The 26,384-nt window shown below is 49.3% G+C and overlaps 1 protein-coding gene across 2 annotated transcripts in view; it reads left to right on the top strand.

Moving 5' to 3' along the window:
- The first annotated feature begins 1,579 nt into the window (after positions 1 to 1,579).
- YPEL1 (yippee like 1) overlaps positions 1,580 to 26,384 on the top strand; it is a 33,301-nt gene continuing 8,496 nt past the window's right edge. Inside the window, exons 1-2 of one of the 2 annotated variants that reach the window (XM_032272013.1) lie at positions 1,580 to 1,849; positions 23,926 to 24,206. In XM_032272013.1, coding sequence (XP_032127904.1) covers positions 24,090 to 24,206 — 117 coding nt within the window. In that variant the 5' untranslated portion in view covers positions 1,580 to 1,849; positions 23,926 to 24,089. Of the gene's footprint in view, positions 1,850 to 23,789; positions 24,207 to 26,384 lie in introns of those variants that run through there. The other variant, XM_032272014.1, reaches the window with a different exon arrangement.

Raw genomic sequence — 26,384 nt, 5'->3', positions numbered from 1 at the left:
AAGGTCGTGCCCAGGATTTTGTTAATAAAAACAAAGGAAGATAGAAACGTTAGGACAGGCTGGGTGCAGTGGCTCACGCCTGTAATCCCAGCACTTTGGGAGGCCAAGGCAGGGGGATCACCCGAGGTCAGAAGTTCGAGACCAGCCTGGCCAACATGACGAAACCCTGTCTCTACTAAAAGTACAAAAACTAGCCGGGCACAGTGATGGGCGCCCGTAATCCCAGCTACCTGGGAGGCTGAGGCAGGAGAGTTGCTTGAACCCGGGAGGCGGAGGTGGCAGTGAGCCGAGATCATACCACTGCACTCCAGCCTGGGTGACAGAGCAAGACTCTGTCAAAAAGAAAAAAAAAAAAAGAAACGTTAGGACGTTGCCCAAAATAAGATTATGTACTAAATCATGAAACTTTTCTTTCATACGTGTGTGTACCAGATCACAATGTAGACTTTTACTATTTTTATTGTGGTAAAATATACATAAAATTCACCATTTTAACTTTTTTTTTTTTTTTTTTGAGACGGAGTCGCACTGTGTTGCCCAGGCTGGAGTGCAGAGGCTTGATCTCTGCTCACTGCAACCTCTGCCTCCCGAGTTCAAGCGATTCTCCTGCCTCAGCTTCCTGAGTAGCAGGGATTACCGGCGCACCATGTTGGCCAGGTTGGTTTGAAACTCCTGACCTCAGGTGATCCGCCCGCCTTGGCCTCCCAAAGTCCTGGGATTACGTGAGCCACCGCATCCAGCCTTCAAATATATGTACTTTTTTTAAAAGGGGATATGAAACCAAGAAAACAGGGACATTAGAGGCGTGGGAGTGGCGCGGGCTACCGAAGCACTAACCCCAGGAAGGAGCTTTCTATCGGGTCCGACGCGGCAGTCCTGGAGCAGAGCTGTGGGCCAGACGCAGACCCGGAGGTCCTCCGTGGCGAGGGGGTTCTACCGGGTTCGGTCCTCGGGTTCAGAGACGGTGGTGGGGACAGGACAGCACGGACGACCGCACTCTGGGGACCCGGCCGCGGAAGGGTTCGGTCAAGGCGGGCCCTGGCCAGGCGCGCACGAGCCCGCCTCGGCCTCCACGTCCGCCCCTCGCGCCGCCTTCCGCCGCCGCCCCCCGGAACGCGGCCGATCGCGCGGACGGGCGGGACGGGCATGGCGCCGGCCGTGGAAGCTGCGCGCAAGCTCGCCTCAGCCCCTGGAGCTGCGGGCCCTGCACGCCCTCGGCCCATCCCTGCGAGCCCAAGGAGCGGGTGACCGGTGGGCTTCCCAGGGCGCGCGTCCACCCCTGCTGGCCTCACGGGACGAGCGCCCCTACCCGGCCAGCCTGCACCCGCGCGCCAGGCTCCTCGCGGAACCCGCCCCCGCTCTCGCCCCGCCCCGCGCGGCCCCGCCCCCGCGGCCCTCGGCTCTCACAGGCTGGCTCCGAGGCCGCGCCCGGCAGGCCAGCCAATGAGAGTGCGGCGCGCCCCGCGGCACGTGCGCTCCTGCCCCTCCGGGCCGGGTGCGAGCCGGCGGAGCTCCTTGGCCTGGAGCGCGCGGGGCGGAGGCGCGCGGGGCAGGCGGGGCGCGGGGTGAAACGGAGGCGGGACGCGGGCGGGGCGCTGGCGACAAGGCGCGCTGATTGGCCGGCGCCGCGCTCCGAGGCCGTTAACGGCGGCTGGGCCGGGCCACCGCTCCAAAACAAAGGGCAGGCGGCCCGCGGGGCGGCGGCGGGAGGATGTCTCGCGCCCTGCCTAGGCGCTAACGGCCTCAGCGCGTCCCGGGCCGCGCCGGGAACGCCTGAGAGCCGAGCCCGCGCTGACCGGGCCTGGGCCGGATGGGCGCTGCGGGCTGGGGCGCGGACCGCGGAGCGGCCGTGAGTACGGGCGGGCCTCGCTGCAGCTGCGCGGGCGGTTACTTTGTGGCCACCCAAGGATACTGTGGCTGCGGGCGGGCCCGGGAAGCACCTGTTGGGCGTCCGGGCGGGCGGGGGCGCGAGTAGTGCGGGCCGGTGACTTTTTTGTTCCGTTTTGGATTTTGATTTGTTGATAATGGGTTCACTCCGTTTTGGCACGGACAACAACGCCTAATCTTTGATTCCCCCGCCCTTTCTTCCCTTCACCTCCCCCGCTGCCCGTCTTCTCCCGCCCCACTGTGAAAAGATATAGGGAAAATGGACAAGATCCCCGATTATTAGTTCTTCCTTCCTTAAAAAATACAGCCTCAACTGGGCAAGGAAATGAGGGCAAAAGAGGTCTCCCCGGAATGTTTATCAGAAAGGCGGAAACGCTTTCAAGTTGCCACGTAAAGATTATTACTAAAATGGAGCGTCCTCAGTATTTACCACTTGTGGCATAGGTTTGATTAACTGATTGCAAAAGCCTGAGCTTCAGAGATCTAAACAGGATCCTCCTCCCCCATGCTTGCCTCTGATTGACATCTTTAATGTCCAAATTATGTGCTGCGTTCTAAGAATGGGAAGAAGGCAGAGTTTCTATTTTAGGCAGATAATGAACATGGAAGACATCAGTTTCCCCACCCCACGCTTTTTCTGTTCAGTTGCATTTCTTCTTCCTCTGTCTAAAATATACCCACCTTAACCTGATGTTTTCTTTGCTAAGAATGTTATTCTTCCTACCCACCGGCCCCTGACACTCCTAAATCACTACCTAGGTTCCAAGGATAGGCTTACCTACCCTGGGGAGGCTTTCCAGGCGCGTCACTTGAGCAAGCTACAGATGTAACAGATGTTTGCTGAGCACCTGCCAGGTGCCAGGAGTTTGCTTAATGTTGGTGTCGTTGAGTCTTATAATCATGCACTGGTCCCCCTCAGCTGTGGGCTCTTGGGAGGCAGTGGCATGTCTGAGGAGTAAGAGGATCTCCAACATCTTTGTGGTCCCTCCTCTTGGACCCTACGGGGTAAAGTGTCATCTACTTGTGGAACCTCTAAGGGTTGGGCCCATATCGAGCACTTAAATATAACTCAGCACTCTTAATTACCAATCTGAGCAAGTCTTCTTTTAAAATAACTTCTTACTTTGGAAAAAACTTCAAATTTACAGAAAGGTTGCAAAGACATTACAGACAATTCCAATATACCCCACGCCTAGTGCTCCGTATCATTACCATCCTATACTGCTGTGGTACTCTTGCCAGCATGAAAAACTGACCTGAGTCCATTCTTGTCACTAAACTCTGGATATAAAGCCTTTTCACTTTTGAAGCACTGTAATTTATAAAACCATTTCTTTCTTTCTTTCCTTCCTTCCTTTGTTCGTTCCTTCCTTTCTTCCTTCCTTCCTTGTCTCTCTCTCTCTCTCTCTCTCTCTCTCCTTTTCTTTATTTCTTTCTTTTTTTTTTTTTTTTTTTTGGAGATGGGGTCGCCATCTGTTGCCCAGGATGGAGTGCAGTGATACAAACACGGCTCACTGCAACCTCCACCTCCTGAGCCCAAGTGATCCTCCTGTCTCAGCCTCCCATGTAGCTAGGACTACAGGTGCACACCACCATGCCTGGCTTACTTGAAAATTTTTCATAGAGACAAGGGTCTCACTTTGATTTCCAGGCTGGTCTTGAACTCCTGGGCTCAAGTGATCCACCCGCCTCAGCCTTCTAAAGTGTTGGGATTACAGGTGTGAGCCACCAAGCTATTTTCTTTATGTTGAGGGCCGTGTTCCGCTGACATCTGTTCTTGATTCTTGCCTGTCTTCGCTGAGTTCCACCAGAACCTGTGTCAGGGAGCAGAGACGGAGTAAAAGGCAAGAGGCCGCCCTGCAGGTTTTTTCTTTTTTCTTTTTGTTGGTTTGGTTTGGTTTATTTGTTGGTTGCCTTTTTGAGACAAGTTCTCATTTTGCCACCCAAGCTGGAGTGTAATGGTGCAGTCTCCAGTCACTGCAGCCTCAAGCGCCTAGCTTCAAGCCATCCACTACGCCTCCTGAGTAGCTAGAACCACAGACTCACACCACCATACCCAGCTAATTTTTAAATTTTTTTGTAGATACAAGATCTCACTATGTTGCCCCAGCTGGTCTCACACTTCCGAACTGAAACGATCCTCCCAGCTTGCCTCCCAAAGTGCTAAGATGACAGGTGTGAGCCACCACCTCCAGTTGGTTTTGTTACTTAATTTTATTTATTTATTTTTAAGACAGAGTCTCGCTCTGTCTCACCCAGGCTGGAGTGCAGTGGCATGATCTCGGCTCACTGTAGCCTCCGCTTCCCAGGTTCAAGCGATTCTCCTGTCTCAGCTCATGAGTAGCTGGGATTACAGACATGTGCTACCACACCCACCTAATTTTGTATTTTTAGTAGATATGGGGTTTCACCATGTTGCCCAGGCTGGTCTTGAACACCCGACCTCAGATGATCCACCTGCACTGGCCTCCTAAAGTGTTGGGATTACAGGTGTAAGCCACTGTGCCTTGTTCTATTAGAGAGACAGGGGCTTGCTCTGTCACTCAAGACTGGAGTATAGTGGCACAGTCATAGCACACTGCAGCCTGAACCTCTTGGGCTCAAGCAATCCTACAGCTTCAGCCTTCTGAGTGGCTGGGACTGTAGGTGTGCACCACCATGCCCAGCTAATTAAAAAAAAAAAAAAATTACTTTGTAGAGATGAGGGGTCTCACTGTGTTGCCCAGACTGGTCTCAAACTCCTGGCCTCAAGTGATCCTCCAGCCTCAGCCTCCCAGAGTGCTGGGATTTACAGGTGTGAACCCAAACCCAGCCTTCCCTGTAGTTTTAATGTATTTGTCTCCATGGAAGACAAATGAAAAAAATTGTTTTGAATATGAACAAGCAATAGAACCCCCCCCGCCGCCACCCCCCCCTTAAACTTTGCTGATGCTCTTTGTTTGGTTTTTTTTTTGTTTTTTTTTTTTTTTTTTTAAAGTAGTTAGGTGTAACAATCAGCAAAACCTCTAGGGAGTGACAGTTTTGTTTTTTTTTTCTTTGAGATGGAGTTTCACTCTTGTTGCCCAGGCTGGAGTGCAATGGCGCGATCTCGGCTCACCACAACCTCCACCCTTCTGGGTTCAAGCGATTCTCCCGCGTCAGCCTCCCAAGTAGCTGTGATTACAGGCATGTGCCACCGCACCAGGCTAATTTTGTATTTTTAGTAGAGACAGGATATCTCCTCATTGGTCAGGCTGGTCTCAAATTCCCGACCTCAGGTGATCCACCTGCCTTGGACTCCCAAGGTGCTGAGATTACAGGCGTGAGCCACTGCACCCAGCAAGGGAGTGGGAATTTTGACAAGGGATTTGAGCGGAGCTTGAAGAAAGTTCTCAATAACCAAGACGGAGAGAGCTAAGGGATTTTCGAGCAAGCAGTGTGAGACGGATTGAGGAAAGAAGTCAAGAGGATGAAATAGATTCCACCAGCAAATGTGAGGACATTCCACCTGCTATACAGATGCTCGTCGGCTGGTGAGAGTAAAATGGAAATCCTGGAGCCAGCCTCTGTTGCCCATACCCCAGGAAGGGGTTAGGAGCCATTATTCACCCCACTGTTCAGCAGGCTCTCTGGCACCTGCAGGGCCTTGGGCTGGGGCCAGGATTCCTGGTGGGATTCGTGAAGTGCTTGCTGACCCCTACCATACTGTAACAATGACACCTGGTCCTGCTGTGAGGCCCTGGTCAGACACCTAAACTGTGCCCAAGGATCGCCCCCCTTAACACTCGTGTGACTCTGACTGCCCTGTAAATTGCATGTTACCCCACATTACACAGAAGGTAGCAGATCTTGGCTCGAGGTCCCAGAGCCAACAAACACGTGGCACGTTTTGCATTAAACCCTGGGAAGCCTCTCAAAGCAAGTTAAACCCTCTTTCAGCTTTGTCCTGGGGGTACTGACATCTCTGTTGGCAAACCTCATCTGCTCCCTCCCTCCTGGTGCCACCTGCCTTCCCAGCAGCATCGGCATACATCCCCCGCCGACCCAAATGCTTCCCCCTCTATTCTGGTTCCTCTTTGTGTGTCTGTCTTTTTGTCCTTCTCTTGCCCCAAAACGGGCCTTCAATGTTTGATGAGACTTTATTTAACGTGAGGTTAAATAAAATGGTTTTTATGGCCAGGTGCAGTGGTTCACGCCTGTAATCCCAGCACTTTGGGAGGCCAAGGCAGGTGGATTGCCTGAGCTCAGGAGTTCAAACCAACACGGGCAACACAGTGAAACCCCATCTCTACTAAAACAGAAAAAATTAGCCGGGCGTGGTGTCGTGCGCCTGTAGTCCCAGCTATTTGGGAGGCTGAGACAGGAGAATTAATTGAACGCAGGAGGTGGAAGCTGCAGTGAGCCGATATTGCGCCATGGCACTTCAGTCTGGGTGACAGAGCGAAACTCTGTCACCAAATAAAAAAAAATTAAATATATAGTTTTTAAGCTTCTCAGCCTCTTTTCTTCTGTTTCGTTGCAGTCTTCTGGGTCTAGTACCCACCCTTTTAATCTAACAAGGGTAGTGTGATACGTAGTTCCTATACCTCCCCTTTTCTTTCTTTTTTTTTTTGGGGGGGGAGGGGGAGATAGGGTCTTGCTCTGTCATCCAGGCTGGAGTGCAGCGGGGATCACATCAGCCTCCCTAGTAGCTGAGATTACAGGCACGTGTCACCACACCCAGCTAATTTTAAAACTTTTTTGTGGAGACAGAGTTTTTCCATGTTGCCCAGGTTGGTCTCGAACTCCTGACCTCAGGTGATCCTCCCACTTTGGCCTCAAAGTGCTGGATTATAGGCGTGAGTCACAATGCAGAGCCCCTTCTTGTTAGCAAGAAAGCACCTCTACTAGGATGTGTCCCCAGGGCCTGGTTATGGGAAACTTTGTTACTAATGGTAGAAAAAAAAAAAATGTAGTACAGGTTCTTTGAAAAGAAGCGCTCAGTGCAAACACATTATCAGTAGACTCAGGAGAGGAGGTAGAGATGGTACCTGAGCACAGATGGGAGGAGAGAGCCTGGAGGGCGGAGGCACCCAGGCCCCTTGGCTCCTGCAGAGAGCAGGGGCTGCTGGGGAGTCCACAGAGAGTGAGATCATGGCTCACTGCAACCTTGACCTCCTGGCCTCAAGTAAGCTTTGTCTCAGCGCAGCTGTAGAAGTGGCTTGATGCTCTCAGTGGATCCCACTGGGCACCTAGGCTGCAGTTCCTGAAATGCGAACGGGAGTTTTTCGTCCTGTAATTCAAGTCGGGAGAAAGCGGATGGTGTGAAGGGAAGCCGGAATTGCCAAAGGCAAATCGTACCCATGCCGTTGCCCTTTCATGTAAATTCTTCCAGACATTTCCACACCTGTGACTTCATGTGGTGTGTACGAGTTTGAATAGTCAGTGTGGGCTGGATGTGGTAGCTCACGCCTGTAATCCCCAGCACTTTGGGAGGTCGAGGCGGGTGGATCACTTGAGGTCAGGAGTTCGAGGCTAGCCTGGCCAACATGGTGAAACCCTGTCTCTACTAAAAGTACAAAATTAGCCAGGCCTGGTGGTTGGGTGCCTGTAATCCCAACTACTTGGGAGGCTGAGGCACAAGAATTGTTTGAATCTGGGAGGCGCCTACCACCACACCCAGCTAATTTTTGTATTTTTAGTAGAGACAGGGTTTCACCCTGTTCGTTGGCCAGGCTGGTGTTGAACTCCTGACCTCAGGTGATCCGCCCATCTCGGCCTCCCAAAGCACTGGTATTATAGGTGTGAGCCACCATACCTGGCCTCTTTTGGTTAAACTTGAGGTGTTTTCCAATCTTTTGTTATTACAGGAAGTATTAGTATAGGATGATATTTTGTTATTTCAGGTAATAACTGCTTTTATCCAGTTATTTTGCACATGTGCATCAGTCAAAGGTGAATTCCTCAGATGAACCCCCAGTCCAGGGCTGTGCTCCTGGGAATGTTGTGGGTGTTGCCAAATGGCTGGATTGCAGAGGGCCTTTATCGGTGGTGTTTCAACTTTAAAAATTTTTTAATTTAATTTACTATTTTTAGAAACCGTCTTGCTCTGTCGCCCAGCCTGGAGTGCAGTGGTGTGATCACGGCTCACTGCAACCTTGACTTCCTGGTCCCAGGTGATCCTCCCATCTCAGTCTCCCAAGTAGCTGGGATTACAGGTACACGCCACCACTCCTGGCTCATTTTGTTTTTTAGGGATGGGGGTCTTGCTCTGTTGGCCAGGCTGATCTTGAACTCCTGGCCTCAAGTAATCCTCCTACCTTGGCCTCCCAAGTAGCTGGCACCACAGTCGTGTGCCACCACACCCAGCTTAATTTTTTGTATTTTTTTTGTAGAGACAGGATTTCACCATGTTGCCCAAGCTGGTCTCAAACTCCTGGACTCAAGTGAGCTACCCGCCTCAGGTTCCCAAAGTGCTGGGATTACAGGCGTGAGCTACTGCACCTGGCCTAACTTAAAAAAATCACTGCCAACCTGCTAAGCGTTAGACAGTATCGCTGTGCCTTCAGGGTCGAACATCTGCGTGTATGTTTTCACCTTGGACACCTGGTCCGAGGTGGGAAGACTCTGGCCTTGAATCCAGCTTCACAGTTCACTGGCTGTGCAGCCTTGGGCAGCTCGGGTAACCTTTTTGGGCTTCAGTTTCCCTATCTGCATGGTGGAACTAATAAGGACACACATCTCTTAGGACTGCTGTGAATCACACCATTCTTATACAGTATGCACTTGGGACAGGGCTGGCGTTGGCCTGCCAGGCTCTGGGAACTGCTACATGTTCTTTTCCAGGAGCTGATGGTTTTACTGATCATCTGTCCCCTCTGTGATGGTGGGGGCTTTTTCATCTTTTTAATCCCAAGGACAGTGCCTTGTCAGTGACAGGTGGGAGAGGCAAAGCCAAATGCAGGGAGGTTTCCTCCGTAGAGAGGAGGGAAGGAAGGGGCGGCTGAGTGGAACAGAGGTGGAGAAGCTGGGGGGCAGCTGGCCAGGCAGGTGGTAGCACCGCCTCTCATCCTCATCCCTCTCCTCCCTAGGGAGGTGGACCTGATGTCCTGGTTCTGCTTTCTTTATGAACCTGGCTGAACATGGCAAGGCCATACGAGCACTGTTCCTTCCTGGTTCTCCCTGGCTCTCAGTCTGCCCGGCACACCAGCCCCTTCATTGCCACACCACGCACACACCCCAGTTCTCCTCCAGCTTTCTCACGTGCTGGTGTCCGTGTCTGCCTGGGGCCTCCTTTCCATCTCATGACACCCTGGAGGGCTCCGCGGGGCAGTTGTGGGGATGGGACCCATGCTCACCTGCTGGGTGGTGGCAGTGCTGGGGGAGGTGAAGCAGCCTGGAGATTGAGGGGACCGGGCCGCATTCTACACAGGCACCCGGGGAGGGGGTTGAGGACTTGGTGGGGTAGTTGAAAATGAGAAAGGGGCACCCCAGTCTGCACTCCGTCCGATTTAGTGTCAGAAGCTGCCTGGTTTTGATTCGTGTGTTTTTGTCTTTAGAAGTGTGCTTCTGTACCATATGGACATGGGCCTGATTCACATTCTCTTAAAATAATTTTACAGGCTTATTTTAGGAGAGAAATTTCTGGATTCCAGAAAATTGTTTTTGCTCTAAAAACATACCCCACATTAATGTCTATTCGTGGGGATGGAGGGCAGCCGCCCTTCAAAGTTGGGAACACACAGTGTCCAATAGTGGAGATGACTCGCCAGGTGAATTGCCCAGCGTTTTCCTTTCAGTTACTTCAGGGCAGCTCCTAATCTGCCAGTAGGTCTTGTAAAAGCCCATTTACTTTGGTTGTTTCCAAACGTGGCCATGGTTTCCCGAGTGCAACGGTGGATCTGTCGTTTAAAGCTGAGTTAAAACTTAACACGATAGTGACCACAAATCCAGCCCTGGCCACTACTGCCAGGACCCCTTTGAGGGCTGGTGACAAGGGTCACCGTCAGGACTGAGACCACATGAAGCGCATGGGAGGCATCTGTGCAGTGACCAGACTTGGGGCAGGAAACGGGGACAGGGACCTAGACGGCTGGGGCCCTGGACAGCAGGCTGTTCCGGTAAGGATGCCTTGGGGGCGGGGCTGTACAATGAAGGTCTCCAAATAAGGCTCATTGGAAGTGTGCTCGGGAAACAGCAAGTCTGCTTGGGTTGGAAAGGAAGCTTTTTGTAATAGTGGTGCCCTCAGTGTTACTCTGCAGGGCCCTGGGCACTCTAGTCCAGGAAGAGTTAATGGTGTGTCCTGCATCCCACTGGGGATGTGTGACACCCAGAGAAACCACCAGGCAGAGGCGAGAGCTGAGATCTGAGCTTGTCGCTGCATCTGCCTCATAGCTGGGATGCTCAGCCAGTGGTACTTGCTGTGGGGACAGCCCAGATGCAGGAAGGGGCCAGCAGGGAGGGCAACAGGCCGGGCTACGGCTGCCAGGGGTGGTGTCTGTACTGAGAGCTGCAGGCTTTGAGTAAATAGAGAACAGTTACAGCATGGAGGACCCTGATGGGGACATACCACTTCCTCCCGCCCGGAACCCTGGTGGTCAGAGGGTCCCCTCCCTCCCTGGGACTGCATTGTCCTCCCCTGATGCTCTTCCCTCTCAGGTCAGGTGGGACCGAGCAGCGGAGAGCACCTGTGCCCTGGAGTGAACACCTGCCTGTGGAACTGTGGCGGCCACCAGTGGGCAGGGATGACAGTTTCTCAGGATGTTGTGAGAATTTGCAGAGCCTAAGGCGTGAGTGCATGAACTCCTGGGCTCCAAAATTTCCCTTGTCACACTGGGGGCCTGAGACCTGAGAACCTTGCACCTGAATGGATGAGACTCCTTCCTGGAACCTTCTGGGACTAGCTTGGGGCCACAGCAAGCTGCGGCTGGTCCTTCCTGGACAGCACTGGCAGGGCCTTCGCTTTTGCACTGCCCTTCGGGGACCACGGTCCTAGACCCTGGGGACATATGGGTCTGGGTGGGCTGAACCTGCAACTGTCCCCACCCTTGGCCCCTGCCAGAGAGGCTCCTTGATGCCCATGAGTCCATGTTTTTAACAAGCTCACCAGTGTCTCGTGGCCACTTCTCATATCAAATACTGGTGTTTTTTTTTTTTTTTTTTTTTGGACAGGATCTCACTCTGTTGCCCAGGCTAAAGTGCAGGGGCACCATCACAGCTGACTGTTAGCGTCAACCTCCCAGGCTTAAGCAATCCTCCGGCTTCAGCCTCTGGAGTAGATGGGACCACAGGCATGTGCCACCATGCCTGGCTAATTTTTTTTTTTTTTTTGTAGAGACAGTGTCTTACTACCTTCCCTGGGCTGGTCTCAAACTCCTGGGCTCAAGTGATCCTCCTGCCCTGGCCTCCAAAAGTGCTGGGATGACAGACGTGAGCCGCTGCACTGGGCGCAGTAGTGGTGTTAAATATCTGGGGAATGAATAGGTATCGGGTGAATCCTTACGTGGAGACAGCAAAAGTAAATAGGGGTTAAAGTGCCTTTCAGGGGCCAGGACACTGGTCAGTGATTTTTTTTTTTTTTTCTTGCCATCTAGGTTTAATAAAGCCACCCAGGTGACTTTAAAATTTTATCATTTTAGGGCCGGGTGCAGTGGCTCACACCTGTAATCCCAACACTTTGGGAGGCCGAGGTGGGTGGATCACCTGAGGTCAGGAGTTCAAGGCCAGCCTGGCCATCATGGTGAAACCCCATCTTTAAAAAAAAAATAAAATAAATAAGTAAATCCAAAATTAGCCAAGCATGGTGATGCATGACTGTAATGCCAGCTACTTGGGAGGCTGAGGCAGGAGAATCACTTGAACCCAGGAGGCAGAGGTTGCAGTGAGCCGAGATCACACCATTGTGCTCCAGCCTGGGCAACAAGAGCGAAACTCCATCTCAAAAATAAAAATAAAAAGTAAAAAAATTTTAATTTCTTAAGCTGGGCACGGTGGTTCACACCTCTAATCCCAGCACTTTGACAGGCCAAGGTAGATCGCTCAAGCCAAGGAGTTTTAAACCAGTCTGGGCAACATAGTGAAACCTGCCTCTACAAATAGCACAGAAATTAACCAGGCATGGCGGCACACTCGTGTCATCCCAGTACTTAAGAGGCTGAGGCATGAGAATTGCTTGAATCCGGGAGGCGGAGGTTGCAGTGAGCAGAGATCATGCTATGGCACACCAGCCTGGGTGACAGAGTGAGACCCTTTCTCAAAGCAGTAAAAAAAAAAAAAAATTTTGTTAATGAACTGTTCTTTTTTTTCTTTTTTTCCCTTTGAAGAAGTCTTATTCTGTCACCCAGGCTGGAGTGCAGTGGTGAGATTGTGGCTCACTGCACCTCTGTCTCCTGGGCTCAAGCAGTTCTCCTGCCTTAGCTTCCTGAGAAGCTGGGATTACGGGGACCTGCCACCATGCCAGGCAAATGTATTTTCACCATGTTGGCCAGGCTGGTCTGGAACTCATGACTTTGTAATCTGCCTGCCTTGGCCTTCCAAAGTGCTGGGATTATAGGTGTGAGCCACCTCGCCCGGCCTTAATGAACTACTTTATAATTACAAAATACTGGATCACTTAAGCAGCATGTGATGAGGTTTGAAGGAGGTACACAGAGCATGTGCCGGTGAAATGTTTCCGAGGTTACGAGGAACTGCCTCTGTGCTGTCTCTGGAGTGGGGCTGGGGCTATGGAGTGGGAGACTCACTTTTCACTCCTTTTGCCATCTCAATACATATATCATACTTAAAGATAAGAAATGAAGGCCGGGCGCGGCGGCTCAAGCCTGTAATCCCAGCACTGTGGGAGGCCGAGGCGGGTGGATCACGAGGTCAAGAGATCGAGACTATCCTGGTCAACATGGTGAAACCCCGTCTCTACTAAAAATACAAAAAATTAGCTGGGCATGGTGGCGCGTGCCTGTAATCCCAGCTACTCAGGAGGCTGAGGCAGGAGAATTGCCTGAACCCAGGAGGTGGAGGTTGCGGTGAGCCGAGATCGCGCCATTGCGCTCCAGCCTGGGTAACGAGCGAAACTCCGTCTCAAAAAAAAAAAAAAATTAGCTAGGTGTGGTGGCACGCACCTATGGTCCCAGCTACTCGGGAGACTGAAGCAGGAGAATCACTTGAACCCAGGAGGCGGAGGTTGCGTGAGCTGCCATTCTACTCCAGCCTGGGCGACAGAGTGAGACTCCGTCTCAAAAACAAAACAAAACAAAAATAAATAATAAAATTCCAGTCAGGCACAGTGGCTCACGCCTGTAATCCTACCACTTTGGGGGGCTGAGGTGGGTGGATCGCTTGAGGTCAGGAGTTTGAGACCAGCCTGGCCAACGTGGTGAAATCCTGTCTCTACTAAAAATACAAAAATTAGCCGGGTGTGGTGGCGCGCACCTGTAGTCTCAGCTACTTGGGAGGCTGAGGCGGGAGAATGGCTTGAACTCAGGAGGCAGAGGCTGCAGTGAGCCGAGATCACACCACTGCACTCCAGCCTGGATGACAGAGTGAGACTGTCTCAAAAACTTTAATTAATTAAATAAAATCCCTTGCCTGATGCAGTGCGCACCCCTGTAGTCCTAGCTACTCGGGAGGCTGAGGAGGGGATCGCTTGAACCCAGGAGTTCTGGGCTGTAGTGCACTATGCCGATCGGGCGTGCACACTAAGTTAGGCATCAATATGGTGACCTTCCGGGAGTAGGGGACACCAGGTTGCTTAAAAAGGGGTGAGGCCAGCCACAGTGGCTCAAGCATATAATTCCAGCACTTTGGGAGGCTGAGGTGGGCACATCACAAGGTCAGGAGATCAAGATCATCCTGGCCAACATGGTGAAACCCCGTCTCTACTAAAAATACAAAAATTAGCCATGTATGGTGGCGGGTGCCTGTAGTCTACTTGGGAGGCTGAGGGAGGAGAATCGCTTGAACCTGGGAGGCGGAGGTTGCAGTGAGCCGAGATAGGGCCACTGGCACTGCAGCCTGGCGATGGAGCAAGGCTCTGTCTCAAAAAAAAAAAAAAAAAGATGATCTGTAGTTAGGCATGTATGGTGTTTAGAAATTCAAAATAAACTCATGGCAAATGGCCACTTTTTGAAGTGCTTTCCCTGTATGTGTATGCTACATTTTCTTTATGGAGTACTATTCAGCCTTAAAAAAAAGACAGAGTAATTCCTTAATAGGCGACAACATGGATGGACCTTGAAGGCATTATGTGCTCAGTGAAATTAGCCAGTCATGGACAAATACTCATGATTCCACTTCTGTGAGATATCCAGAGAAGTCAGATTCATAAAATCAAACATTGGGATGGTGGCTGCCAGGGGCTTGGTGGAGGAGGAAATGGTGATTTATTAATCCGTAGGCATAAAGTTTCAGGTAAGGAAGATGAACGAGCCCTGGAGATCTGCTGTCCAACATTGTACCGAGAGTCTTTCATGTGCTGTTCACTTCAAATGTGTTCAGGACAAACAGCAATTAAAAGAAGTTGGGCCGAGCACAGTGGCTCATGCCTGTAATCCCAACACTTTGGGAGGCCGAGGCAGGCGGATCACTTGAGGTCAGGAGTTTGACAGCAGCCTAGCCAATATGGCAAAACCTCTTCTCTACTAAAAATATAAAAATCAGCTGGGCATGGTGGCATGTGCCTGTTTACCCAACTACCCAACCTCCGCCTCCCAGGTTCAAGCGATTCTTCTGCCTCAGTCTCCCAAGTAGCTGGGATTACAGGCACCCACCACCATACCTGGCTAATTTTTGTATTTTCACTAGAGACAGTGTTTTGTCATGTTGCCCGGGCTGGTCTCAAACTCCTGACCTCAAGTGATCTGCCCACTTCAGCCTCCCAAAGTGTTGGGATTAGAGGCATGAGCCACCGTGCCCGGCCGATATTACTTATTTTAAAATGACAAAATGAAGGGCAGTTTCTGTAGTTCTCTACTTGAGTCACTTGGAGTAGGGATTCTGAATGTTAGAGACCTGAATACCCAGTTTGTGAATAACTGGCCTGACTCTCTCTCAGCTGCTTCACTTCATATTCTTAGTATCTTTGTTAAAGGACAGTCCAGGGAAAGGAAAAGAGAGAAACAAATTTATTAAATAAAGTCTCATTTTAATAAAAAGAGAAAAACTTAGGTGAAAATATCACAAGAAAGATTCCACATGAGTTCAGTAAGAAGTGAAGTCAGAACACTTCCTTCCACAAATTGGTGGAACGTGTGGATTTGAATAAGCTCCTCACAGGCTCTCACAGTGATGTCCTCATGTGCCGTGTGGGACGTGTGCGAGTTTCATGGAAGCGATGCCAGCGTTCAGATTCAGGAAGGGCCGAGTAGTTCAGGCAACAGATACGATCTAATAAAATATACCGGATTAATGCTAAATATGAGGTCTTGTCCTTGATTCTAAGAAACCCCAGGGAAAATTTCAGGATTGACACAATATAACTTAATAGCAGCTGATAGGAAAAAGAGCTTAAGGGTTTAGGGAATCACCCATGGGGAATATCCAGTATAGGCAGACTTCTCCAGAAATTCTTTAACATAATATTGGAGAAAGAAATAGACTTCATTTTAGAAGATGGTGTGTTGTGTGTATGTATGTATATACATGTGTATACCTTTGTACAGAAATTTTCTCCACTAAATTCCTGCTAGACGGTCATCTCTGTTGAGAAATGTGATTAACTGTTGATTTTGTTGATGCAGTGAGACCCAGCTTGGTTTCTCTTCTGCAGATGCGCAGTATTTCCCTGGGAAACACTCCGGGTGCTGCAGTGCCCTCTGTGCTGTCTGTGGCCACCTGCAGGCTGTTTCTGGCTCTTCCATGTTGCAGTGACCTGTTTTCCTATCTTGTGCTGGTCCCACTCTGTTTATTTTTTCTCTTTTTCTTTTCTTCCTTTTTTTTTTTTTTTTTTTTTTTTCAACAAAATTAAATAAAAAAAAAACGAGGTTTCACCATGTTGGTCAGGCTGGTCTTGAACTCCTGACCTCAGGTGATCCACCTGCCTTTGCCTCCAAAGTGCTTGAATTACAGGCATGAACCACCGCGCCCAGCCTCTCTTCTCTTCTCTTTTTTTCTTTTTCTTTTTCCTTTCCTTTGCTTTTCTTTCTGTGAGACAGGGTCTCACTCATTACCCAGGCTGAGTACAATGGCATAATCTCTGCTCACTGCAGCCTCAACCTCCTGGGCTCAAGCAATCCTCCCACCTCAGCCTCCTCAGTAGCTGGGAGCACAGGCACAACACACCACACTTGGCTAATTGGAAAGAAAAAAAAAAACTTTTTTTTTTTGGTCGGGCGTAGGGACAGGTCTCGCTGTTGCCCAGGCTGGTCTTGAACTCCTGGGCTCAAGCAATCCTCTTTGGCCTCCGAAAGTGCGAGATGAGGTGTGAGCCACTATGTCCAGCCTTTGCCCCGCTTCTTGGACGATATTTTCACTCAGTGTAAAACCTGAGATTTCAGTTATTATCTTTCAGAATCCTAGTAGTCCCTTTCTCTGCTGCCTTTTGGGTTCTGTTCTTTTACCTGGGAACTTGTTCTGTTGAGCAGGTCATTTTTCCTCCCTCTGGACACTTTTAAGACTGTTTCTCCTTTATCTTTGGTGTTGTGCAGTTTCATTATTGCTCTAGCGGTGGCTTTATTCTTACTTATCCTGCTTAGGACTGTTGGGCTTTTTAAGTCTGTGGACTAGCAGCTTTCTTTAGTTCTGGAGAATCCTCAATCATCAATTCTTCACAAAGTGCCTCTACCCCATTTTCCTCTTGCCTCCACCTTCTGAAATCCAAATACATGTCCTCTTCCCCTGCTTCAAGTCCCTAAGACTCATATTTTCCATCTTTCACACTTTTTTATTCAGTGTAGTTTGTTCTGACATATATTCAGTGTATGTATTCTCTTTTTATTCTTATTGCTATCAAACCCATTGAGCTTAATGCTGTTTATTTCTAGAATTTCTGCTCCTGTTTTTCTGCAAGGTCATTTTTGTTTTTCTCGACACTATTTGTGACATATAGTTTCAAGCTGATCGGTTCCCTCTGTGCGTATGAGAGGAGTCTCATGCTTGCCTCAGGTCAGGTGCTGAGTCTCTGCTGCTGGCCATGTCTGTCTTGCTCATGGGGCACTGTTTCCATGAATGCGTGGTTACTTTGGACTGCATTACTCATTGCCCTGGAAAAATGACTTGGGGGATTTTTCAGATCTAGGATAAAGATACTTCCTCCAAACTAGGTTTACGCTCCCTTCTGCCAGGTACCTCAGGACACTGTCAGCCTAAAGCCATTTTAAACTAAATCCATCAACTGTGAGTTTTTGGAATCTTCTCATTCGTGTGAATTTGGGCCATAAGTCCTGTGAGGGCTGGCCTGTGATCACTGCTCTGTGGGGTGGGGACCAGCCTTGGACTTCTCATCAGAAGCCTGGGTTGGCTGGATGGGGGCAGATGTTTTCAAGGCAAGAGAGGCTTAGCTCTCCCCTCTGGTTTCTGCTTTCCCCAGATGGTGCATGGCAGTTTCTCACTGTCTTGTCAGCCCCTGGATGTCTTTAAGAAAACATCCTTTGATTTTGTCAGTATTTTTGGTACTTCTCAGTGGGATGGTTGGTCCAAGTATTTGGCTTATCATAATGTTACAAAAAGTTGGTTTCTATGAAATCTTTTTTTTTTTTTTTTTTTTTTTTTGAGACGGAGTTTCACTCATGTTACCCAGGCTGGAGTGCAATGGCGCAATCTCGGCTCACCGCAACCTCCGCCTCCTGGGTTCAGGCAATTCTCCTGCCTCAGCCTCCTGAGTAGCTGGGATTACAGGCACGCACCACCATGCCCAGCTAATTTTTTGTATTTTTAGTAGAGATGGGGTTTCACCAGGTTCACCAGGATGGTCTCGATCTCTTGACCTCGTGATCCACCCGCCTCGGCCTCCCAAAGTGCTGGGATTACAGGCTTGAGCCACCGCGCCCGGCTTCTATGAAATCTTAAGTCACCTCTTTTCAAAAAAATGTAACTTTTAGGTTGGGCAAGGTGGATCACACCTGTAACCCAGCACTTTGGGAGGCCGAGGTGGGGAGATCACTTGAGGTCAGGAGTTTGAGACCAGCATGGCCAACATGGTGAAACCCTGTCTCTACTAAAAATACAAAAATTAGTCAGGCGTGGTGGTGCATGCCAGTAGTTCCAGCTACTCGGGAGGCAGGAGAATCACTTGAACCGGGGAGGCAGAGGTTGCAGTGAGTGGAGATGGCGCCACTGCACTCTAGCCTGGGCGACGAGCGACTCCGTCTCCAATATATAAATAAATACATAAAAATTATAAATGTGCCTTTTGGCGGGGTACAGTGGCTCATGCCTGTAATCCCAGCACTTTGGGAGGCCAAGGCGGGCAGATCACAAGGTCAGGAGATGGGAGACCATCCTGGCCAACGTGGTGAAACACCATCTCTACTACAAATACAAAAAAAATGAGCTGGGTGTGGTGGTGTATGCCTGTAATCCCAGCTACTTGGAAGCTGAGGCAGAAGAATGGCGTCGAGGTCGTGCCACTGCACTCCAGCCTGGTAAGAATGAGACTCAATCTCAAAAAAAAAAAAAAAATTTATCTTTATTTGAACTAGACATAGTAAGCAGCATGTTGATAGATTTTTTTGTCTAGTTACACTTTCAGAGAACTTGAAACCCATGAATGCACACACGCATACATAATCCACACATGTATGCATATATGTGTGTGTGTATATGGCACACATATGTATATCGATTTATCCACATACTATAGTTTCCTGAAGTTTATATTACAGGCACAGTCATGTCCACATTCTGGTAATGCTTATAATTTCATGACCCAATCATACAAGGTGCCCACCTGTACAGTCAGGTTAAAGCAGATTAAAGCCACAATGAGATCTGCTGTCTTATAACTGCCAGGTGGCAGAAATGTTAAAATTTGATCATATCGCTGGGTGCGGTGGCTCACGCCTGTAATCCCAGCACTTTGGGAGGCCGAGGTGGGTGGATCATGAGGTCAAGAGATCGAGACCATCCTGGTCAACATAGTGAAACCCCGTCTCAATTAAAAATACAAAAAATTAGCTGGGCATGGTGGCGCGTGCCTGTAATCCCAGCTGCTCAGGAGGCTGAGGCAGAAGAATTGCCTGAACCCAGGAGGCGGAGGTGGCGGTGAGCCGAGATCGCGCCATTGCACTCCAGCCTGGGTAACAAGAGCGAAACTCCGTCTCAAAAAAAAAAAAAAAAAAAAAAATTTGATCATATCAAGTTGGTGGGATAAAGGTCAGCAGAGACTCATGTTTGCCTTGTCACCAGCACCTGGGAGGGCGCTGCTGCGTGCACAGGCATCTGCTCCTGGGATTGTTCCAATGAAATGCCTGCCTGTGCGGCTTGGGAGAGGCGACAGTGGTAGCAGCACCATTTAGTAGCCAGTTCAGGAGCCGATACACAACCACACCCCATCTGTGGCTCCATGCGGTGTACCTGACAGGACACCAGGTGAAGGAAGCCCAGCCGCACATGGGGACAGAGACAGACTTGGCTGCACGTCAGCAGAGAAGTCTCACAACATCATTGGTGTAAAGTTCTAAACTCAGAATATGCAGCAGTGTGGCTCAGGGCCGCAGACATGGGCACAGCCATCAGGACAAGGAAAGACCAAGAAACACCACGTCTGAACTAGGCAGTGTCTCAGGCCAGGGCACCAAGGAAGGGCACCGCAGCCCCATGGTGACCCGGTCCCAGTTCCATCCTGGGTGGCAGCTGCAGGGCGTTTGTATCTTCCGTTCACGTGATTACAAACGCGGCATTCTGCCCATGCGCACCTTCAGCCCAGTGTGAGAAAGTGACCTTCTAATGCAGCTGTGCCTGTGCAGGTGGGGGGCCTGGCGAGGCTGTGCTGGACCCAGAAGGATGCTGTGCTGGGTGTAATCCCAGGGAAGGGCACGGGACAGGCTGCTGCTCAAGCAGAGGTCGCATGGGGTTGAGGGGTAGGGGGGTGTACCTCCCAGGAGGAGCTGGTGCGAGGAACTGCTAGCGCTTGGCTCTTCCCAGCCCCGTGCTCTTGAACTTGGGGAAACTCTTGCTCTTCTGTTTGGCCTGAAAGAAACTCCTCATGTGCCTGACTCTCCTGCAGGCCACCTGTCACAGGCCAACCTGGGGTGGTGCCACCAGGAAAACTTGGCACGTGCCCCTGGGGCCAATGATGGCAGCGGCCGTCATGGACTTACCTCCTTTTGTTAATGAGACCTTAGAGATGTAAAAATGACATATTCTTTAAAATAATTGTGGTAAATACATATAACTCTTACTGTCCTAACCATTTCTAAGTATACAATTCAGTGACATTAAATATATTCACATTTTTGTGCAGCCATCACCACCAACCTCCAGGACTCTTCATCTTAAAAAACCGAAACGCTGCACCCATTAAGCGGTAACTCCCCCTGCCCCTGGCAGCTCTTTCTGTCGCTGAATCTCACTGCTCTAAGTACCTCATACAAAATTCGTCCTTTGTGACTGGCTTATTTCATTGAGCATAGTGTCCTCAGGGTTCCTCCATCAGGGTCTCTTCCTTTTAAAGGCCGGATAACATTCCACTGTTTGCAGACGCCACATTTTGATGATGAGAATGCTGGTCTGTGGAAGGACACTCAGTTGCTTCCACCTCGTGGCTGTTGTGAATAGTGCTGCTATGAGCATGGGTGTGCAGACACGGCTTTGAGACCGGTTTTCAGTTCTTGTGGATTTACACCCAGCAGTGGAATTGCTGGAGCCCATGGTAATTCTATGTTTCATATTTTGAGGAATTACCGTACTGTTTCCCATAGTGCCTCCAACATTTTACATTTTTACCCGCAATGCATGAGGTTCCAGTTCCTCTCCATCCTCACCAATGCTTATTTTCTCCCTCTCTCTCTCTCTCTCTCTCTCTGTGTGTGTGTGTGTGTGTGTGTGGATAGTAGCTTGCCTAGAGGATGCGCGGTGGTGTCTCAGTGTGGTCCTTGTCTGCCTCCCTCAGGATCAGTGATGAGGATCTTTTCACGTGCTTGTTGGCCATTTATACATGTTCTTCGGAGAAGTGTTGATATAAGTCCTTGTCCATTTTTAATCAGATTGTTTTGGGGCTTTTTTGTTGAGTTGTAGGAGTTTCTTAAATACATTCTAATAACTATATAGAATGTAGATTTATAGGTTCTTTGTCCATTTTTTAATCAGATTGTGGGGTTTTTTTTTGCTGAGTTGGAGTTTTTTTTTTTTAAAACATATGTTATTAACTAGAATATATATACAATATAGATATATAGGTCCTTTGTCCATTTCCTTTATTTTTATTATTTTTGAGATGGAGTCTCACTCTGTCATCCACGCTGGAGCGCAGTGGTGTGTGATCTCGGCTCACTGCAACCTCTGCCTCCTGGGTTCGAGCAATTCTTCTGCCTCAGCCTCCTGAGTTGCTGGGATTACAGGCTTCTGCCACCACTCCCAGCTAATTTTTGTATTTTTAGTAGAGATGGGGTTTCACCATGTTGACCAGGCTGGTCTCGAACTGCTGACCTCAGGTGGTCCACCTGTCTCAGCCTCCCAAAGTGCTGGGATTACAGGCAATGAGCCACCATGCCTAGCCCTTTGTCCATTTTTTAACCAGATTGTTTAAAAAAATTTTTTTTTTTGCTAGTTGTAGGAGGCTTTTTTTTTTTTTTTTTTTTGAGACGGAGTTTTGCTCTGGTTACCCAGGCTGGAGTGCAATGGCGCGATCCCGGCTCACCGCAGCCTCCGCCTCCTGGGTTCAGGCAATTCTTCTGCCTCAGCCTCCTGAGTAGCTGGGATTACAGGCACGCGCCACCATGCCCAGCTCATTTTTTGTAGTTTTAGTAGAGACGGGGTTTAACTAGAATATATAGAGAATATAGATATATATAGAATATATATAGGTAGAATATAGAATATATGTATTCTAAATATTAACATCTTATCAGGTATATGATTCAAAAATACTTTTTCCCTCATTCTCTGGGTTGCCTCTGTTGATAGTATCCTTTGAAGCACAAAAGATTTATTTATTTCTTTATTTAGAGCCAGGGTTTCACTGATGCTCAGACTGGAGTGCAGTGGACGATCTTCGCTCACTGCAGCCTCAACTTCCCAGCCTCAAGCCATCCTCCCACCTCAGCCTCCCGAGTAGCTGGGACCACAGGCACAGCCACCACACCCGGCTAGTTTTTTGTATTTTTAGTTGAGATGTGGTATTGCTTCATTGCCCAGGCTGGTTTTGAGCTCCTGGATTCAAGTGATCCGCCCACCTCAGCCTCCCAAAGTGCTGGGACCACAGGCGTGGGCCACAGCACTAAGCCACAGGTTTTTCATTTTCATAAAGTCTGATTTGTCTGTTTTTCTTTGGCTGCCCATGCTTTTGGTATCATATCCAAGAGATCATTGCCAAACCCAGTGTCATGAAGCTTTTCCTGTTTCCTTCTAAGAGTTTTATACTCTTAACTCTCACATTTAGGCCCTTTATTTTGAGTTGATTTGTATACGGTGTCAGATAAAGGTCTAACTTTATATTTTTGCAGGTGGGTATCCAGTTGTGGCACCATTTGTTGAAAGACTGTCCTCTCCCCATTGAATAGTCTTGACACCCTTGTTGAAGATCATTTGACCATTTATTTCAGGACTGAAATTTCTTAAAGATTAAATAATACTGGATCCATCACTCATATTCCTCAATGTCCTGGTGCCCCACGTGGTGAATTCCAGGATTTGGGACGGGGTGCATCCAGCCCTGCCACTGGACCCACTCAACAGGAGTCTTGTTTCCGCTTCTTTCAAGTTTCCCGAAGCCAAACCTGGTGTAAGAATTTGAACCAGCCGGGCGCGGTGGCTCAAGCCTGTAATCCCAGCACTTTGGGAGGCCGAGGCGGGTGGATTACGAGGTCAAGAGATCGAGACCATCCTGGTCAACATGGTGAAACCCCATCTCTACTAAAAATACAAAACATTAGCTGGGCATGGTGGCGCGTGCCTGTAATCCCAGCTACTCAGGAGGTTGAGGCAGGAGAATTGCCTGAACCCAGGAGATGGAGGTTGCGGTGAGCTGAGATCGCGCCATGGCACTCCAGCCTGGGTAAAAAGAGTGAAACTCCGTCTCAAAAAAAAGAATTTGAACCAATGTTTTTCTTAAATTATTTGCATATAAAAGTTGTTCACTTTTCCACTTCCAACTGAATGTAGAGTGGTTAAGCAGTGGCATGGGGTCAGTGTTCATTTTGTCTACAACTGGTACTAAAGAGTTAGATCTTGTCTGGGCACAGTGGCACTTGTAATGCCAGCACTTTGGGAGGCCGAGACGAGTGGATCCCCTGAGGTCAGGAGTTCGAGACCAGCCTGGCTAACATGGTAAAACCCCGTCTCTACTAAAAAGTAAAAAATTAGCCAGGCATGGTGGCATGTGCCCATATTCCCAGCTACTCAGGAGGCTAAGGCAGGAGAATCACTTGAACCTGGGAGGTGGAGGTTGCAGTGAGCTGAGATCATGCCACTGCACTCCAGCCTGGGCAACAGAATGAGACTCTATCTCAAAAAAAAAAAAAAAAAAGCCAGATGCGGTGGCTCATGACTGTAATCCCAGCACTTTGGGAGGCTGAGGCGGGCAGATCAGGAGGTCAAGAGATCAAGACCATCACCTCGGTAGAGATGGCACAAGCATGAAAAAAATTAAATTAAAAAAAAAAAAAAAGATCATCCTGGCCAACATGGTGAAACCCCATATCTACTAAAAATACAAAAATTAGCTGGGCATGAAGGCACATGCCTGTAATCCCAGCTACTCAGGAGGCTGAGGCAGGAGAATCACTTGAACCTGGGAGGCAGAGGTTGCAGTGAGCTGAGATCATGTCACTGCACTCCAGCCTGGTGACAGAGCGAGACTGTTTACAAAAAAAAGGAATAAAGGAAAAGATCTTTAATTTCTAGTCCTGCCATCCCCTGCATGTTCTTCCCACAGGTACTTCCTTCACACATGCGTTCTGTAACCCACCGCTTTGTCTGATTGGTTGGCAGGTTCCATTTTTCTCTTGTCCCAGCTGTGTGGACAGTGCCACACGCCCTCCTGGACAACAACGGCTCTTGCGTGCATTTTCCAGTGTTTCTTTTGTCAGAGAGGCCAGCAGAGCCGTGGTTCTTCCAGAACCAGCCCTGAGCTGAGTGAGGAGCACCTGGGAGAGATGGTGAAGATGACAAAGTCCAAAACTTTCCAAGCGTATCTGCCGAACTGTCACCGAACGTACAGCTGCATCCACTGCAGAGCACACCTGGCCAATCATGACGAGCTCATCTCCAAGGCAAGTGACATGCCAATAAATTGATGGCACAGGCTGGGCGCCATGGCTCATGCCTATAATCCCAGCACTTTGGGAGGCCAAGGCAGACGGATCATGAGGGTCAGGAGTTCAAAACCAGCCTGAGCAACATGATGAAACCTTGTCTCTATTAAAAATACAAAAAAAAAAAAATCAGTCGGGCATGGTGGCATGTGACTATAATCCCAACTACTCAGGAGGCTGAAGCAGAATTGCTTGAACCCAGGAGGCTGAGGGTGCAGTGAGCTGAGATCTCCCCCCTGCCCCCCAGCCTGGGTGACAGAGCAAAACTTTTTCTCAAAAAAAAAAAAAAAAAAAAAAAAATTGATGGCGCAATGATTATTTGTCATTGTGGTACCTACTTAGTGGATGAATATTTAAGCAATACATGACCTCCTGAGTCTCCTGTGTCCTGAAAGTCTAGAGCCTTCAAGGCAGCATTGGTGAGTGTTTTGTGCATGATTAATCGTGGCTACACCATGATCACAGATGTGATCCCGGCATTGGTGGATGGGTTTCCAGGGCCAGGCAGCTGGGACTCCCAGGAATTAGGAGGGGCAAGATGAATCACTTGTTTCTCAGAGCAGAAAACCAGAGAGGACTGAATGAGCAAAAGTTAAGTCTAGAAAATCTGTGGAAATTAATAATAAGGGTATTAAGAAATTTTAAAAACTCAGCGTGGTTAAGAACAAAAGAGGTTGTTCAGGAAAATGCCCGAGAGGGTGTGGCTGTTTTGGGAAGGTCTGTGGGAACCTGGGTGAGGCTCCAGCTGGTCTGTGACACATGAGCAGCCTTGAAGATAGAAATAAGATCCCCCAGCCCCTCCTTACTGCACTGGGCTCCTTATTAGCAGTGTCAAACAGCTGTGAATATTTAAAGAGACCAAACATCACGGAGGAGCTGATGCTCACTCAGGCAATGAGTGTTCTCCACTGATCTCGGGTCATGATCTCACCCATTCTTAGTCATGAGCTTCCCTCATCCTCAGGTCACCATCTCCCCCATCCTCAAACATCATGACCCACTTATTCATCCTCCTGGGGCACATGAACCTGCTGCTACTTTGGAAACAAAGTTCGTCAGGAAGTTTTGTTTCCTCCTTTTCAGGAATCTTCTTCTTTTATAGGCAATTTTATTTATTTATTTATTTATTTATTTATTGAGAGAGAGAGAGAGAGAGAGAGAGAGAGAGAGAGGGAGGGAGGGAGAGGGAGAGAGACAGGGTTTTACCATGTTGCCCAGGCTGGTCTTATTCTCCTGGCCTCAAGTAATCCTCCTGCCTTGGCCTCCCAAAGTGCAGGGATTATAGGTGTGAGCCACCAATCTCAGCCAGGAATTTCTTAGGTTTCCTGTTTAACTCAATAAGAACACTTACCTGCTTGTAGTTTTGCTAGGTAACAGTGAGAGGCTCCTCATTTCTGTTCATCATCTGAGATCGAAACTGTTAAATGAGGCAGTTTCTGCCCTCTCATTGTCTCTGGGGCTCCTGTGTGCACTGGGAAGTGTGAGGTGAGAAGTGGAGGGAGCCAGGCACCGTTTCCTCGGTGTTTTCTGAGGCAGACTCTGTGGTAATCAGGTAGTGAGAGGTGGAGCTGCTCTGGGCCTGCAGGTAGGGGCAGTGAAGCTTGTGGCCTTGGGGAGCCTGGTGGACAACCTGTGTGTTGGCCATGACCTAAGCAGGTGACATGAGCACTGAGCAGGCGGTCAGTGTCGGCCCCATGTAAGGTTTTGTTTCGAAAGGATGCCAGGTTTGTTCATCACTACGTGGCCAAAAGGAATTTAAGATGCTTCTGTTGAAGAGCCTGGAGGTCACTGAGCTGTTTTAAAAACTGTATCAAGAGCAGAAGCCTAGCTGGGCATGGTGGCTCACCCCTGTAATTCCAGCACTTTGGAAGGCCAAGGCAGGTGGATCACTTAAGGTCAGGAGTTCAAGACCAGCCTGACCAACATGGCGAAACACCATCTCTACTGAAAATACAAAAACAAATTAGCTGGGCATGGTGGCACATGCCTGTAATCCCAGCTATTTGAGAGGCTGAGACATGATACTAGCTTGAATCTGGGAGGCGGAGGTTGCAGTGAGCCGAGACCACACCACTACACTCCAGCCTGGGTGACACGGCAACACTCTGCCTTTAAAAAAAAAAAAAAAAAAAAAAA

The sequence above is a fragment of the Sapajus apella genome, unplaced genomic scaffold (assembly GCF_009761245.1).
Source record: "Sapajus apella isolate SASKATOON/1434 unplaced genomic scaffold, GSC_monkey_1.0 scaffold274, whole genome shotgun sequence".
In the NCBI taxonomy this organism is placed as follows: Eukaryota; Metazoa; Chordata; class Mammalia; order Primates; family Cebidae; genus Sapajus; species Sapajus apella.
The sequence above is the reverse complement of the archived record's forward strand: the minus strand, read 5'-3'. Positions and strand labels throughout refer to the sequence as shown.